Genomic DNA, 17,822 nt, shown 5'->3' with positions numbered 1-17,822 from the left:
CCAAGTTTATGTACAAAGTTTGGTTTCAATACGTGAGCATTCCTGCGACATACACACACACACACACACACACACACACACACACACACACACACACACACACAAATGTATACAGTCTTGTAACCAGGGGTGTTTCCAGCATTGAAGGACATCCGGGGCTTAGCCCAGACCATTTTATGTAAATACAGCAGTGGGGAACCTTCAGGGCCTTCTACGCCTTCAGAGAAGGCCTAAAAAAATTTATAAAAAGATTTTTTTATAATAATAATACAAATAAATAATATAGTATTCAATAAAAATATGTTTTTAAATTTTTAAATTTCTATTTAATTCAATTTAATACAATACATGTAATATATTTTCTCTCATCTGTGTTCTAACGTAAAGCTTACTGTCAGGTTCATGTCATGAAAACATCTAATCCAATCAGAATCGTCTGTCTCTATTAAGGCCCGGTTATCTGGCTCATTCATTGGTTAGGACTTCATGAATCCCAGGGAAGGCCAAGCTATGTGTTTTGGTGTGGAGAGTGACGGGCAAATCGACCAATCACGTTTTGATTTCAAGTGGGCGGGTAAAAAACAAAGCATTGTAAGCCTTCATGAAGTCCTAAGCATGCAACAAACTGGATGCGAGCTGCCGTAAAACACCAAAGACGAAGATCATAGACCGTTAATATTAATACAGTCTAATGGCCCGAATCTCTGCGGTGAGAGTGGTTGAGGTAAATGGCGGAAAACGTGATTGACGTTGTGGCTAGCTTGATAGGGCTGAGGTAAAAACGAAATTACTTAAGCGCGTACTCGTGAAGAGCACAGCCGGGAGAAGCGCGTGCATATGACGCGAACACGAGAAAAATAATGGGTTTAATTATACTTTTACTTCCTGACAGTTTCACTTGTTACGTGAGGATAGTAATGACTGACAGACGACGCCGAATAACATACAATATAATTTCCTAACTAAATCTGAGAGAATGCGAAAACATTCAAATATTTTTTTCCCCCGCTATAACCGATGGGCAGGGCGGAGATACATTTTGGTAGCACTCGGGGCTTGGGCTAGAGATTTTGCGAGCCCTGGATATCTTATAACAACAGTTATAAGCCACAAGGAGGTGCACTGAGAACGCAGGGTGCTATATTTCCCCTTATGAAAAAGATTAACAAGGTATCCTACAGCTAAATATATATTTCCAAAAAATAAAAAATAAATTAAAGAACATAATTTAAGCTTGTTAAATGCAAATTTACAGAGCCCCTGTCATTACAGAGCAGCAGAGTCTGTATTTGTGTTTATCAGTTAGATTAAAGTAATTTTAAACTTTAAAACTGCATTTAAAGGCAGACAATGCCCATTCTGTAATTTAACTTTGCGTGCTCAGAATTTTTACACGTTCACTGTATGATTTAACGAAATACGAATAGCCTAGTATTATGGATGGAGAGGCATTTCCACTTCATTGCATATTTTGAAGGCCCAGCTGAAGTACCCACGGTTCGCCACTGAAATACAGGGATCACTAGCCTAGATCACCAGCTCTAGCTAGCCTAGAACCAATTATAATGGCTGTGCTGCACATGTTCAGTGTTTTCACACACTAGTTTTGTACATAGTATACCAAAAATTCTTCTTTAGTACTTAAGATAATCTTAAAAACATAGGTGTCCTTATCTGTGTTTTTTTGAGATGTCATGAATATGAACAGAAATGCATTTAACATAAGTAAACTTGTACTAATCTTTCATACAAAGGTGGGTTCAAATTTATTTCAAGTGGTACCTAAATAAATTTTTAAATTACATTTTAGCATATTTCATATGAACAAAAAAATGTAGGCTACATTACGTACAACATTAGTACATGAATATAGAGCACTTTAAGTAGATTATGGAATTGTACTTTTTAACTTAAGCTTACTCTACACATACAGTATTGCAGAACATTTAATGATGAAAGGGCAATAATAATGAAATGCATCTCTATTACATTAATTTCAGGAAGCCTCTAGTTCCTTCCTACACCTTCTGGTTGCAAAGCTTTGGGAGTTTTTGACTGAATCAATAATAATTTAGCACGGATTTGGCTTTATTCCCCAATATTAGCTCTCAGTGTCTTTGATCAAAGGCAATGTGATTTCGTCCAGGAATTGTGAAATCAAAATGCTTAAAAATTGGTTATATTTACCGCATTCATCGGATCTTGCTCATCCAACTTCCACTCCTTTAAATCCATGTTAGTAACGAACGTGCTTGCAGCCGGATAATATAATTTATCCAGAAACAACTTCGCATTTCTTTATGATTGTCTGTTAGGATGCATAAATGTGTGTGTGCGACTTCACGAGGCAATGCAAGAAATGACAAGTGGATAAGATCAGAGCGATTTGAAATCAGCCTCCTCCGCAAGATTTCTTGCGGTACTCTTAAAAAACTTGAAGCAGCTGAACTCGACAGAACTGCCCCGCATATGCCTGTGCCTCGTCTATTAATTGTATGTAGCAGGACAATTCATCTCTTACTTCTCACTGTGAGAAATAGCTACAAGGTGTGGTGTGTGAACTGACTGAAATGAGCCCAGGTCATTATTCGAGGCTTGACTCAAAACATTCAAATCGGCTGCAACGCCCCTGCTTGTAACAACTGTTTCTCTAAAATTTACGATAAAAGAAAATATTTCACTCAGTGATTGACAGCATAATGCAATTGATTGTGTTCCCGTTCAACAGTAGCTATGCATACGATTTAGATATATAGATTTCTTATCTGAAGATTATGTAAATGGCATACGCAGTCTTCTGGCAAACTGTGTTTTTAAATGTGTCATAAATTTCTCAAAGTCATGACTGTTTAAATACACTTGGCATCACATGCATGAGTTAAGGTAAAGTGACACTTTTTCGCGTCAATTCACAATCATTTAAACCATGCACCTGTCATAGAGCCGACGCCAAACGATCGCTTTCGCTTGCCTACGCGTCTTTACAAACTAATACGTTTACAATGTATTACATTGATGAAAAAGGGAATTAAACTTGTCATGCCATATATCACTGAAATAAAAGAAAGGGTTTACCGTTAGATGCATGAATCATATCATTCCTACCTGTATGTAAAACTGCACGTTCTCCAGAGAGCTCGCGTTGATTCAAGCGTTCAGAATATAACATCCATTTGCAGTTTTGTGCACAAACATATATGAGAAATATTAATATTCCATCGGATTTAGTATCAAATAATACTCAATATATATCGTTTTCCAATAATCACAGTCAGTTTCTGTCTAGTCACGTGTGAAGGCCGTTTGAACGTAAAGGCTGCCTTCTAGTGGTGAAGGCGCATTGCATTTTTTTCTTATTTACATAGGGTTCAATTGGATATTTTAAAGTAAAAATAACATAATATAGACATGTTACTGCAATGTTTTTTTATCTTGGGCATCTTCACATTGGAGTCCCGAGTTCATATAAAAAATTGGTTTAGATTTGTTAAAAGAGTTCCTGAGATATGAACTACTTCCTGTTTGGCGACTACGCCACAGGTATCTTTTGGGCTGTGATGGGCAAACGCTTCCAAAAATCCTTCTAGTAACTTTTGTGAGGCTTGGTCCAAGGATCGTGTTTGTCCAGTTTTCGTGAACTTCTGACAAAATTTATGACCTGAGAATCTTTTTTAAGGTTTTCTGTTCAATCCAATATGGCGGAAAAACGACATGGATTTGTGACATCAGGTTTTCAAGCAACTTAGACCGGCACTGCCCGAACATTTTAAAGTTTGAACGGTGTCTCTGTGTCAAACGGCCTAGTCACAGGAGCTGGCCAGAAATTAGGTCGGAATAATAATAATAAGAAAACTTATGAAGAACAATAAGTGTGCTTTTGCAAGCACACTTAATGAACTAAATTCAAGAAAAAATTGCTTACCCCATTGGCAGATTTTTTGCTTGTTTTACTCACAAAATAACTTAAATTTGATATTTTTTTATATTTTTTCAAATCTTTAGATATTTTTACTAAAAACAAGACACACATACTAAGAATTTTTTTCTTGAAAATATGACTTTCATACTTAGTATTTTTGTCCTGTTTTCAGTAGAAATATCTAAAAATTCTTAAATCAAGATGTTTTTTCTTGATTAGCAAAATGACGTAAGAAAATAAGTCTCGTTTTTAGATAAAAATATACAATTTAAGTGGATTTGTGCTTAAATCAAGCAAAAAATCTGCCAATGGGGTAAAAAAAATTTGCTTAAATGAACTGTTCAAGAAAAAAATAAATCTTATTTTTATATTTTTTTCTCACCCCATTGTCAGATATTTTTGCTTGTTTTAATCACAAATTCACTTAAATTTTATATTTTTTGTTTAAAAACTAGACTTATTTTCTTGGGTCGTTTTGCTCATCAAGAAAAAGCATTTTAATTTAAGAATTTTTAGATATTTCTACTGAAAACAAGACAAAAATACTAAGTTAGAAAGTAATTTTTGCAGTGTAAGTCGCACACGTATTGTTTGATTTTTCAGAACATTTTAACCAAATGCTTTCAAAAAGTGGTGGGGACAAAATCAGCCATTTCAAAAAGTGGTGGGGACATGTCCCCAGCGTCCCCAGTGTAAATGACACCTATGCTTTGAAGGCTATTTAAAGGAGGTTAATTGTGTAACAACTTGCCCTGTATGCAAACACAGGGGAAAGCAATAAAACTCTTCCTAGAAATAATCACTGAAATAGCTTCAAAGCCTATTTAACAGGATGTGCAACACATATAGAAATGGATGTCAGTAAACTATGTAAGTAAACATGAAGTAACAATTTACAGTATGTCTACAGCATTCATAAATCTTAGGATATACATTTTAAAAACCCAAAGTTGTATGTTAACAAACAATAAACAAATGTGTTTCTATTAAATAACAAAACAAAAGACTAAGGAATGCTGTTAAAATATATCGCTCATTGTTAGTTCATGCTGATGCATTAACTTTTGTTAATGAATGAGACATTGTAAAATGTTACCGAAATTCTACCTCCTCTGTTTCATTAAGTAACTGTGGGCATAGCAAAAAGCTAAAATAACACTGATGTCCAAGTTTTAATAAAGCCCTTTTAACACAAATTATAATAATAATAATTCTACAAAACATTAATTTTGGATTGTAAATTCAATGTTCTTTTTAATTCTAGGAAAAGTTTATTTGAGGTAACCTTGATTGAACCTTAGTCAGTTAATAATAATAAGAGTTTATGAAACTCTAGTTTAAAGGTGTGTAAAGCTGTTTTGTGGTTTTATAACCATGCAAGGAGGAAGACATCCTATCATCTTGTTCCTTTAAAGTTTTCTTGAAACCGTGCAGTCATGAATTAATTTTTTAAAAGATCATAAAAACTTGGTTTAGGACCCTGGCCTCTATGTGCAAAGTTTTACAATACTTGCAAAAGGTTTTGGGACTATATATATATATATATATATATATATATATATATATATATATATATATATATATATATATATATATATATATATATATATATATATATTTATGAAAAACAAGTATATAATTAAAAACAACTTTTACATGTCTTCAGTCATTTACTGTGATACTTATTTCTAAGACAATGTTTGAACCTGCCTGTAAAAACAAAGCTTGTATTTTTTTATGATTTCACAGTAAATGATTGACCAGAACCAATTGACACATACCTATATCAAGATGATCAAGGAGGGGGAGCACACATAACATCTTCTATGTCATCTTTTCGCAGAAATCTTTCTTCCTTGAGGTTCAGAAAAAGTAGCTCAGTCCTTGTGTATGGGAGGAGTTGAAGTGTAGTTTGTGGTATAAATGAATGCAAAGAGAAAAACAAGCATCCAGATTGGGAATAAATGTATTTTAAAATCTTTCTTTTTGTTTACTTTTAGTGTCTCTTTTTTTAAACTCTGTAAGTTTCAGATGTCAAGAAGACCATCTAATTTACATTCCAAGTGCATACATTAAGTAAGTATTTTTATCTAAACATTAAGGGGTAAACTTTATAATACAGTTGTGAACAAATGTCTGACATTTAACATTTCTTTTAAACTACAGAAAAATACTTAAAAATCAATATTATCAGATATAAATTGATCTATAACAATTGCATGACTTATTCTTAGTAGCAGACATATGTTGCATTACTTTAAGCTGGTATGGACTTAATTTTGTTTTTAAGCCGAATCCGTTTTATCTTTTGATTTTTATAAAAATGTGACCTAGTCTGTGAAGACCCAGCTAAAGTAATTTTTAGTGATTTACAACAAAAAATAATGCTACTTAATGTTAAGATCATTCTGCGACAATATAATGTAATATTACTTAGTAAGGCCATGTCAAAATCCTAATCTCATAATTAAATTGTCTTGGTTTCACAGACAGGGTCACAAATATTCTTATGTGTGTGTATATAATTCCACAGATTTTTCCGAAAACCTTAAGCGGAAAAAAACAAAAAATTGTCTGGCTCTTCTGATAAAGGAACTCACTATATTAAAGCAGTAAGCCATTATTTATAGCTGTGCTTCATTTCTTGTGCTGTTTATTTTTTCAAGTTTTTTCTTTGTTTATGGTAAGATGGTTTTGCTGTTTTTGAGTAGGGATAGACTAACCATAAGGTGCAGGGTTTGAAACTTTTGTTAAAGAATTATCTTTCTTCACAGAGAAAGTTGTTATCAAGATCTTTACGACGTGAAAATGGGTCAACGCTTCTCCAAACACAGACTGACAGCCGTAGACAGCCCTCCATCACGTTGCTTTTCAGTAAGTGAAGAAGTGCCACCCTACTTCTCATCTTACAGCTCCACCACTGAGTCAGGTATCATCATGGATTCGCCAGGTGATAGGACACGAAGGACATCGGAAGTTAAGGACTCAAGCCCAGACAGCAGGCGGCCTTCGGAAGTTAAGGACTCAAGGCAAGACAGTAGACGACCTTCCATATACAGCACTATGGATGCTATGCCACACTTTGAGTTTTATGCCAATGCCACTGCCACAGGCCGCATCAGGCGCAGTAGGCCATCACTGGAAACTCTTCGTAAGGCTTTGGACGTAAGCTATTTTTGAGAACATAATTTTGGATGACTTAATATGTACTTGCATTGTTGTTTAATATGTACCTATTAATTACTTGGTTTAGAATGAAGAATCGGCCGGTAACATTAGTGACTCAGGTACAGGCAGTCTTGCAGTGATGAAAAAAATTGAAAATGGTTCAGAGGAAAATGGTCCAGTAGAAAAGACCCATCAACCTGTGCGTTTTGGATGGGTCACCGGGGTTATGGTGAGACACATGGTCAAACAAGTATACCACGACAACTGCAGAACAACATGCAAATATGATAACATATATTGTTTCTGTATTTCAGATTCGCTGTATGTTGAATATTTGGGGAGTCATTTTGTTTCTACGCTTGTCCTGGATCACATCTCAAGCTGGAATCAGTAAGTAAAAACATTTTGAAAATGTATATAACCGTCTTATAAAGTGGTTAGTTTTTTTGTAATGTTTTTTCACTTGTTTACTATAGTGAGAAAAGATTGTCTTTGCCAAGCAAATTTTATGTGCTAAGTTCATGTCGCTAAAGAAATAATCATATTTAACCATTCAAAGTTACAAACTGCTCTAACGAGTGCCCCTATCTTGCATGTTAACAATCAATAGTTCTTCATCTCTGTGCTTATTCATCATTGTGGCGTATATTTCACCATATATATACTAACATTATGCACTATTATTTTAATTTCCTTTTAGTTCTTACATGGGTAATCATTCTCATGTCAGTCCTTGTAACCTCAGTAACTGCATTGTCCATATCTGCCATTTCTACCAATGGTAGAGTCTCCTCTGGTGAGTCACTTGGCAAAAGAATGTCATTGAGCCAACCATTTCTCTTGATTATGATAACTAGTTACATTCACTTAGGCATTACTATTACAATTGCTCTTCCGTGGAAAGTGGTTTTATTCAACATTTAACCTTAAGATTTCAGATTTAATAATTTCTTACAAGTATTCAACCACCCAGAGTAACACACAGCAACTGCAGAGCAATATACCACACAAAACACCTAAGCAACTTCTCATCAACACCCTAGCTTACAGTAAATTTAAGTTACATTTTCCTCAGAAAATATAAAACTGAATTTTCTTTCTTTTACAATTCCCCCTTTACCCATTAGGGGGTGCATACTTTATGATCTCTCGCACCCTGGGTCCGGAGTTGGGAGGTCCAATTGGTGTTGTTTTTTCTTTCGCCAATGCCCTTGGGTGTGCACTTAACACAGTTGGCTTTTCAGAGACTGTCAGAGATCTTCTAATTGTAAGAATGATAAACATGAGCAGTATTTTATTGTTTTATTTATTGCTTTGTTGAATTGCATTATTTCATTATTTTGTCTTTGCATCTCTTTGTAAAATGTGATGCTACAGGAGTATAAAGCCCAAATGGTGGATCCAGTCAACGATGTCAGAATCATAGGTTCCATTACAGTCACAGTGCTTCTTCTCATCTCAATGGCTGGGATGGAATGGGAGTCTAAGGTATTTTTGAAAAAACATACGTTCTACAAATACAGTGACAAGGAAACACTTTATATCACAATGCCTGCTAGGCTGTTTTCACATACAGTATGTTGGTGCGCACCGTGGTGCGGCCTCGGAGCGCACCAAAATACATTGTATAATTTTTCAGTTAGTGCGGTCCGTGTTCACATTTTTTTTTTACTGTACTCGAAATGCCGTATCGTACACCATGTGACAGCGGTCAGCGCTCTCATTGGTCTCTGACAGCTCTTACAGTCTCATGACCACCCCCACGTTTCCACAACAACCAGCCTGACAGGGAGAGCACAGCTATCAAGATGTGGAGATAAATGATGCACGTCTTTGCAAAGTTTTTTTGCTTTAACGCAAAATTGCGTAGCTGTTCTATTAAAGCCTTTCTCACGGAGCCCTTTGCTAAAAAGCTCGTAATGTCACTATTTGTGTGTGGAGGACAGCTATGCATTTATAAAATCATTAGCTCAAATGTAAAGGAGACAGTCTCTGACGGAGACGAATCTCTGCAACGGACCAGGATTGGCTTGTTTGTTGTTAACCCACAATATAACACCCGGCTCACGTTACGACGGAAGCTCAGTGGCTCAATCATGTGGAGAAGTTCCTGTATTTGGTTCGACCCGAGGTCCAGCAGTGTTCACACCACAGGTAGGTTGCCCCAGAGTTCGGCGACAACCGCTCCGAGACCACCTGTTTAGAGCGATCTCGGAGCGGCCGTTTAGTGTCCACCCGAGTATGGCTGTCAGTGTATATGTGAAAACACCCTTAGACACGTTATATTGTATGAATATGTTGGTAATTAATAGCTTAAAGTCCCTATTAAATCAAAACTGGCCACAATCAACGACCTGATCAACTCTATGCAAAGGAGATGTCTTGCACTGCTTGAGCCAAATGATTTCTAATGGATCCCCAAATACAATAAAACTGCACATTTTAGAGTGGCCTTTTAATGTGGCCAACCTAAGGGACACCTGTGCAATAATCATGCTGTATAATCAGTATCTTGATATGCCACACCTGTGAGGTGGATGGATTATCGAAGCAAAAGAGAAGTGCTTACTAACACAGATGTAGACAGATTTGTGTACAATATTTGAGTGAAGTATCATCATCACTTCCCCTCTCGATCAAACTTCTGAAGTCAGGAGTAATGATGTTACTGTGCCCGAGCTGGAAGTGCTCTTCCGCCAATACAATATATTTATATTTTTTTATATGCTTAGAAAATTGCCACATTTTATTTTGTGCCACCATTAGGGATGTTCATATCAGTTAATTGTCCCGACCGACAACCGCAGCTTATTAACCGAACATTAACCATTAAATTATAAGATTTTAATATTAAATTGTCATTGAGAATTGTCAAATTGTGACAGATCAACAACAGAACCCCCAGATAGCAGACAAACAGTGACTCAACATTGAAATGATGTTGATCCATCAACCAAATTATCATCTAGACCTATTAGCGAGTCAGTTTCTGATCAATTGTCATGAGAAAAAAAACAAAGGGCTATGTGAGGACCTTTGGTTGGACATTGTGGATGCCCACAAGAAAGGGAAAGACAACAGCAACAAAAGTTTTCAAGTATTAGTGGCCATTGTGCAAAGGACGTGGCCACTTTAAAAGGATGTGGTAGGAAGCCAAAAGTGTCCCCTGCACTGGCAAGTTAGTACAATAAAATGTCATACGTAACAGATTTTTCTATTCCGTGGAATGTAAATAAGTGGGCATGGCCATCTCTGCACTCCCGCATCTTAGACTGAGTGTGATAGAGAATTGGAAATAATCCACTTATAACAAACGAGCATGTTATTTCTGTTATTTAAAAATTAGCGCCAGTGAATCCACCACTGGTCTCTCTTCTCCTTCCCAAACTTTCTGTGCCGGTGCAGAGGTCTTTTGCGTGCACAGGTCTCTCAAAGCATGCAAGGAAAACAATTCCGCACATAACGCTGTATATTGTTGTAAAGTTTTCTGAACCTTAAGCAAGCTAAAAGAAAACTTGTGTTTATATTAGTGATGCGTGCACTGCTGGAGCGATGTAGTTTGATGTGCCATTTGGTCACAGGACAAACAACTTTTATCAGAATGACAAAAAAAAAGACACACAACAGTTAAGGTGCAAGTCAAAGAAAGTAAAGAGCGACAAGACCACTTCAAAAACAGATTTCATGAACATTACCTCATAGCATCTTTATATTTATAATCTCCATTAGTGCTGCCGCGAATAGTCGACGTAGTCGACGTAATCGACGATGAAAATTTGTCGACGGCAATTTTTTTAGTCGAGGAGTCGCATATTTATTTTTTTCCGTCTCAAACGGCCCACTGTAATTCTGTCTCATGTCTCAAATGGCTCAATGTAATTCACCTCCACACCAGTCTGTGCGCTGTGCGCGCCCTGCTGGTTAATCTGCTACGCTATCATCTTTCTTCCCTCTCCCCTGCCTTCACTGCTTTAATTTTGAAAAATTGGCGGTGGCAGGTGAGTCTATGGAATTATGAGTCGGAAAGCTTCCGAAGTATGCAAGTATTTTAAGCCAAGTTGTGATAAAAGAGTGGTCTGTTACACCGTGCCAAACGTCGCTGGCTTATCACGGGAGCACAACGACAATGCACGAGCATCTCAAACGAAAACACTCGGGAGTTATTGACGATACACCCACAGAGAATAGGACAACGTAAGTAACTGTTATATGATTATTAATGAAATGGCGAGCTAGTCAGTACTGTTTTATTAACTCTTTTGAGAAGTACAATGACTCTGTCTTTGGATGTTAAAGGCTATGTTTGCACGGAATCAACACTGGACGCAACAAATAGATCATGATTCCCATTTACATTTTTATTTTACTATTTTAAACGGCTCAATTCATTGTTGCGCGTCTCTCTCTATCTCTCTCTCTCTCTCTCTCTCTCTCTCTCACACTCATGTTGCTTGCAGCGCCTCGACCGCGCGCGCCTCTCTCTTACGTGACAGTGAAAAGGTGGCAGTGTTTTTAATGTACTTTCTTTTTTTGCGTAAACGTCAACATTCACAGATGTCTCTGACAAAGACAACTGATCGAGTTAACATGACTTGAAGAAAGATTAGCAGTAGTGTGAGTCTGTGTGCGAGCTTTCTCCCTCCCTATGATGCTGTATGCCGTGTTCTGTAGTCTATGTAACAACAACAGTGTATTCTCTTATATTTCTGAATTTGCACCGAATTGTCTGCGCTATATCACTCGCATTTAAAATCAAGAAATGGCTCAAAACACAACAACAATTATGAGAAGAGCAACAGCAGTAAAGCTACAATGTATATGTATGGTGATTTTTGCATATCTAAATTAGGATTTTAGCAGCAGTTAAAGAAACAGCTGGTTGGATAAAAACGAGGTGATGGGTCATGTTTAGTCACTATTTTATAGGCTACAACAGAACAGATAATATGTAAAATAGCATTCAGTTGTGTTAAAATGCAATATAAGATTAAAGAGTAGAAGTGAAACATTTCATATTTCTGTTAAGCATCTACTTTGCACTGGAAGTTTTTATTATTATTTATATTGTTTACATTGTAATTTTTTATTTGGTAACATTTAAGTTATTCATATTGTTTATGACACCGGTGGGTTCAAAATAAAATGGACACAATGAAATAACAAACACTTGAGTTTTTTTTTATTAGTCGTTTAGAATAGTCGACTATTCGAAAAATTAGCCGAAAAATTAGTCGTTAGAAAATTAGTCGTTAGTGGCAGCACTAATCTCCATATTTTAAGAACTCATATACAGGTATTTTCCCTGTCCGGTTTGTGCATATTCATACTTGTTTGTTTTACATGCCTATTTTTAATGTAATGTATGCATATTTATACAACAGTTCTTTATGGTTCTCGAATCTGATTGGCTAAGAGCTATGCGATATTCTACTGATAACGGCACAGAGGTGTAAAAAGTACTCAAAAATTTTCCTTAAGTGAAAGTACAAGTACTGAGTGTAAATTTTACTCAATTAAAAGTAAAAGTATCTGGCCAGAATCATACTTGAGTAAAAGTAAAAAGTACCACATTAAAATTGTACTTGAGTATTAAAAAAGTAAAAGTAACCGGAAAAAGGAAAACGAGAGATTCATGTTTAAGCTTTCTCTAAAAACATGAAGTGAATGAACCACATCCAAGGTTTTATCATTTACAACTGTTTGTTTTTAATTGTATTTCATTATCAAACTATAAGACTACTACATAATTTCCAACATGATCTCACAAAGTTCAGTGGTATAGTCACAGAAATTTTTGCTCATTTATTCGTGTCATTGTCACGGATCTCCGCATTTTTCCCTGTCTGTCCCACGGACTTTCTTTTACGTGTCAGTTTCACGTATTGATTACTCAATTGTTTTTCCTATTTTTAAACCATTTTCACGTGGGTTTGGGGTTAGATTTGGGGTTTGTGTTAGGATGTCACTTTAACTATTGGTTTATAAAAAAAATTCCCATACTTTTAAACAATTGTCGCCTGACGTTAGGGTTAGGAGTTGGGTTTGGATGTTATTTTACGTTACAGAAAGTTCTAAACCCAAACCCACGGGAAGATGGTAAGAAAATAGGAAAAACAATTGAGTAACCAATACGTGAAACTGACACGGAAAAGAAAGTCTGTGGTACACACACAGAAAAATGCAGAGATCCGTGACAATGAATTTTAGTATGCAACATGCTACTCAAAATTGTAAAACCTCAAACTTAAATAAAATTTCAAGCTCTATCCAGCCGATGCAGGATAAGGTGTATTAGACATGTTTCACACTGTAAATATCCGATAGGAAACCAATCACATTAAGAACGGTGGGCGGCTAAAAACCACATGAAATCTGTTTTTCTAATCCGTTTCAGGCTACATCCAGAGGTGGTTTGAAATCCATTTCAGTCTTACCGTCCTGATCGCATTTGTGTAGCTTTTCGGTTACGTCATGCTGTCACGTCACATAAAACACGTCAGACATTGAGGCAGATTGTCATGCCAGCGCGATGTCATTGCCATAGAAACAGTGCAGATAATCCGGAAAACGGCTACAGGATGAACAGATCAGATCTGAACAGTTGTGAAACACAATGTGTACAGTGAGTCTGTCAAATTAGATATGCACCAAAATTTAGACTGACAGTGTGAACAAGGTATTAGTCTTGATAGAGAGGCAGCAAACAGCAGGAAACGTGGCACACTTCATGTGTTGTCGATTTCAAAGAAGCAAAAAATCTTCATCATTAGATGAACTGTTGGCCAATTCCTCAGTGTGGTCCAAAGGCTCCAGAATAAATAACATTTCAATTAAACTGACCATCAGCGCAATTCATTGGTTTGACAGAGCAAGCAAAAATAGATCTCTAAAATAGAAGTACTTTTTGACTGTAAATAAAATTGTAAGGAGTAAAAAGTACTTTTTTTCTTTAAAAAATGTAATTAAGTAAAAGTAAAAGTACTGATTTTTAATTGTACTCAAGTAAAGTAAAAATCCCCAAAAATAATACTTAAGTACAGTAATCAAGTAAAATTACTCAAGTACTTTACACCTCTGTAAACGGCACAGTAACCGTTTCACCTTTCGTATCATTCCGCCACCTAGTGAATGGAGGTCCTTTAAACAGGCTCATCTCCGAATGGAAAAACTGCACGCACATGGACACACACAGGGTGCGATTTGCCGGGGGGGATGCGTGGGATTTCCCCCTTTCTGGTCAATGTATCCCTGCCTCTGCTTAATTATTTTTATCCCCGGTGGGGATAAATTTATCCCCCCCTCAAAGTGATCAGTGCTACTACACTTGTGGCGAGACGGATCACAAAACTTATCACTGATCCGTGGTTTGATTAAAGTCAATTTTGTTTTAAAATGCGCTGCTTTGGCTGGCTCTGATACAGCTGCCGCGCAGCCTCTCTGTATTCACCACTCTGCATGCAGACTTGCTCAATGTCCCGCCCACGGCGCTATCTGATTGGTTACAGACCCGGTTACACCTCACGAGTAGCCTATCAACACATGCGAGATGGTTATGGAGCTGTGTGTCGAAACGGTGTAAGGCAGCATATTCATCCGCTTATTATTAAAGCGGGAATAAACATCACAATCTGATTATCTGTTTATGATGACAAGCAGAGTTAGTGTCCCAGTCACACCACTGAGAATGGCCGAAGTTACACGCAGATGAGGCGTTTAGCGAGGCGAGGGCGCGTCCAGTTTGCGCAAATGAGGCTAAGTGACTATACATAATGCATCTGTCTTTTCTATCATTTCACTGTAGCTCCGCATTGCGGTGTAAAGTTAATATTATTACTTTAAAAGCAGCAGTAAAACTGTTTCTACTGTAATGGTTTAGCTTTGCAATCAAGACATTGTTCATATTTATATTTAAGTTGACACTACATTGTGCCATACAGTTTTGCCATTCAAGATTTAATTCTTACGCGTTTTTCGTTGTGCATGATCACAGTTCATATGTGTGGGGAAAGATAAGCTATTAGAATAAAAATATTGCGTTAGGCTGCTTCATGAGTTAATAAGAAAAAATATTTTACAATTCCTGCAAATGCAGTGATGAGTTCATGTTCTCATTATTTATTTTTATGAATTAAAATGTTTTGAAATGTGCTGTGGACAGAGACGCATTATGTCAAGAATTATAAAAAATCGTCAATAAGCTCATAATTTGCGCTAAAATAGTCTAAATGTTAAGTTTTAAAACCATTTTAAAAAGCTGGTTATATTTTGATGTTTCTGCGCAAGTTCAGCAGACAGTGAGGTTCGGGTTGTTCCGATCAGAGCTCGTGAGCGGAGAGCGCATTTCTGAATATTAGAAATATTTTAATTAGAAATATATAAAAAAAATAATAATAATATTATAATGGATTTTTGTTAGGTCAGACAATGATTACCAAATTTCTCTCTCATATTGCTCTTCTTAACCACTGAAAACAGTCAAAAAAGTAAAAACTAGTGGTGGGTACAAAATAACTCATGACGAAATATGGTGGGTGCCCACCGTCGCCGAAATCGACGCCTATGAAAACATCCCCCCCTCTGTTTTTTTCACAAATCGCACCCTGGACACACACAGAGGCGCTTTTTTGTACACTCTCCGTGTGTCTAGTTCACTAGCTCGTAAATCAGTCTGTGAATCCCAATCGGAAGTGATTATTCCGTCAGAGATCAGCGCTCTTGGATGTTACGTTAAACTTAATGGGAGTAATGTCTTGTCACATCGTGTGGACGATTAACACTTGGAAAGAGGAATGTAAACGCTAATTTTTTCTGGAGCGATCTCTCTTCTCAGAACGTGAAAACACCGTGGAACTGCAGGTAAGCACCGCAGCTTTTAAATGTGAACATTGATCATTTATTTTATCGTGACATGACTATTAAAACATGTTATGAGATATCGCCACTGATATGTTTATAAGCAGCATGTAAAAACATCTCTCTGACACTTCAGTTTTATATAGTACTGACAAGAACAAGGTCTAATAATAATCGAGTGCTCGTATCGCGTTAAGATTAAATGGGAAAGCAATAGTAACATTATATAAGTATAATTTTATTAACTTTTACCTCGCGCCAAAACAATAACAACACAAAAGACACTAAATATGAATAAGAAAACAAGTAATAGTTTCATCATGACACCAAATACTGCTGATTTGATCTCATTTTTGACCATCAAACACAGACAGGGCCAACATCAGAGCCAGGGAATCCCTGTCAGAGATGTAGCCCAGAGAGGGCGGTGGTCAGCAAGGCGAGTGAACACTGACGTCCGCTCATGCTCTGGTTCTCATACGCAACGAATCTCACTAAGCAAACGTTCAAACAGGCGCTATCTTTACTAATGGACTGCAGATTTGAATATAATACATATATATTCTTGACTAAACTAATCTTAAAACTACACTTTGTGACCAAGAAACGGTCAGATAAAGAAACGGCTATTCCATCCATTGAGTTATTATGAAATTCAAAGCAGCCGAAAGTGTTACCTGTCATTCTGGCCGCTCTCAAATCCGTGGCGGAAGAAAGTAGTTCCCAAACAAAGAGGCTTTTAAAATAACCCCGTTGTTGTTTTCTAGTTTTCTTTTTTCAAAAGTGTGCCGTCGAACTGTTGTATGAAAGCAATATTGCTCTCGGAGTCGTGTGATATAGCTCTATATCATCATGGCTGTGATTGCCTCCGGCACTCGGCCTCATGCCTCTGGCCTAATCACAGCCGTGATGATATAGAGCTATATCACACTCCTACTCGAGCGATATTGCTTAAATATAAAAAACTGATTTAAAAACAAGATTCTGTCTATCAAGCCTTCTATCTAACAAATCTTTTGTTATCTTTAGTGCATTTTCACGTTAACACTAACTTGAACTTAATACATTTGAAAAACTGTGATGAGCATTTAGTTTAAAGCAATTTTAAAAAACCTGTAACTTCCTTTGATGTTTAAACAATGTTAACATTTTTATTTATAAAGTTTATCCTTTCCTTCTGTCTGATAGACTCAGATCCTGTTTTTCATGGTGATTATGGTGTCATTCATCAACTATTTTGTTGGCACTGTTATTCCAGCGACTCCAAAGAAACAGTCAATTGGTTTCTTCAGTTACCAGAGTGAGTGTAAACACTTAGATGTGTCACATAACTGTTAACATGTTTATGTACATTCCAGTATGTGTATGTGCATTCCAGTAATATTCCATAATGAGTAGATTAATGAGCTGAATTAATAAAAATATTAATGCATAGTGTAAAAACTGCTACGAGACTTGTGAGTTTTAAGATCCATATGCGGCTTATTAGTAGTACAATCCAAAAACATACATCCAACAAGAAAGGCATAAGGCAATACACAGTAAATCCATCCAGAACATAGGTGGACAAGGGAAACACGAGTACAAGGTATCTCAAAAAAACAGGCAGACAGTAAAACCAGAAACCATAAAAATATAACAAGACTTTGCAGTGAGTGAAGGGCTAGTAGTGTATAATTAAGGTAAAGAATTAGTATACGGTTAACAGGTGTGACAGTGATTAGTTCAGAGTGGTGAATCATGGGAATTGAAGTCCTGAGGGCAAAGGCAGCAGATACACTGAAGACCAACAGAGGGAAAAACAACGAATATCATAACACAGTGGTTCTCAACTCCAGTCCTCGGGACCCACTGCTCTGCATATTGTGCATGTCTCTCTTAT

The 17,822-nt window shown here is 36.6% G+C and overlaps 1 protein-coding gene across 1 annotated transcript in view; it reads left to right on the top strand.

The window, feature by feature from the left end:
• The first annotated feature begins 6,699 nt into the window (after window positions 1–6,699).
• slc12a10.1 (solute carrier family 12 member 10, tandem duplicate 1) overlaps window positions 6,700–17,822 on the top strand; it is a 42,767-nt gene continuing 31,644 nt past the window's right edge. The window contains exons 1-7 of the mRNA XM_065255008.2: window positions 6,700–7,084; window positions 7,173–7,316; window positions 7,402–7,477; window positions 7,788–7,883; window positions 8,215–8,354; window positions 8,465–8,575; window positions 17,129–17,240. Coding sequence (XP_065111080.2) covers window positions 6,728–7,084; window positions 7,173–7,316; window positions 7,402–7,477; window positions 7,788–7,883; window positions 8,215–8,354; window positions 8,465–8,575; window positions 17,129–17,240 — 1,036 coding nt within the window. The 5' untranslated portion in view covers window positions 6,700–6,727. The remainder of the gene's footprint in view (window positions 7,085–7,172; window positions 7,317–7,401; window positions 7,478–7,787; window positions 7,884–8,214; window positions 8,355–8,464; window positions 8,576–17,128; window positions 17,241–17,822) is intronic.

The sequence above is a fragment of the Paramisgurnus dabryanus genome, chromosome 2 (genome assembly GCF_030506205.2).
Source record: "Paramisgurnus dabryanus chromosome 2, PD_genome_1.1, whole genome shotgun sequence".
Taxonomy (NCBI): domain Eukaryota; kingdom Metazoa; phylum Chordata; class Actinopteri; order Cypriniformes; family Cobitidae; genus Paramisgurnus; species Paramisgurnus dabryanus.
The sequence above is the reverse complement of the archived record's forward strand: the minus strand, read 5'-3'. Positions and strand labels throughout refer to the sequence as shown.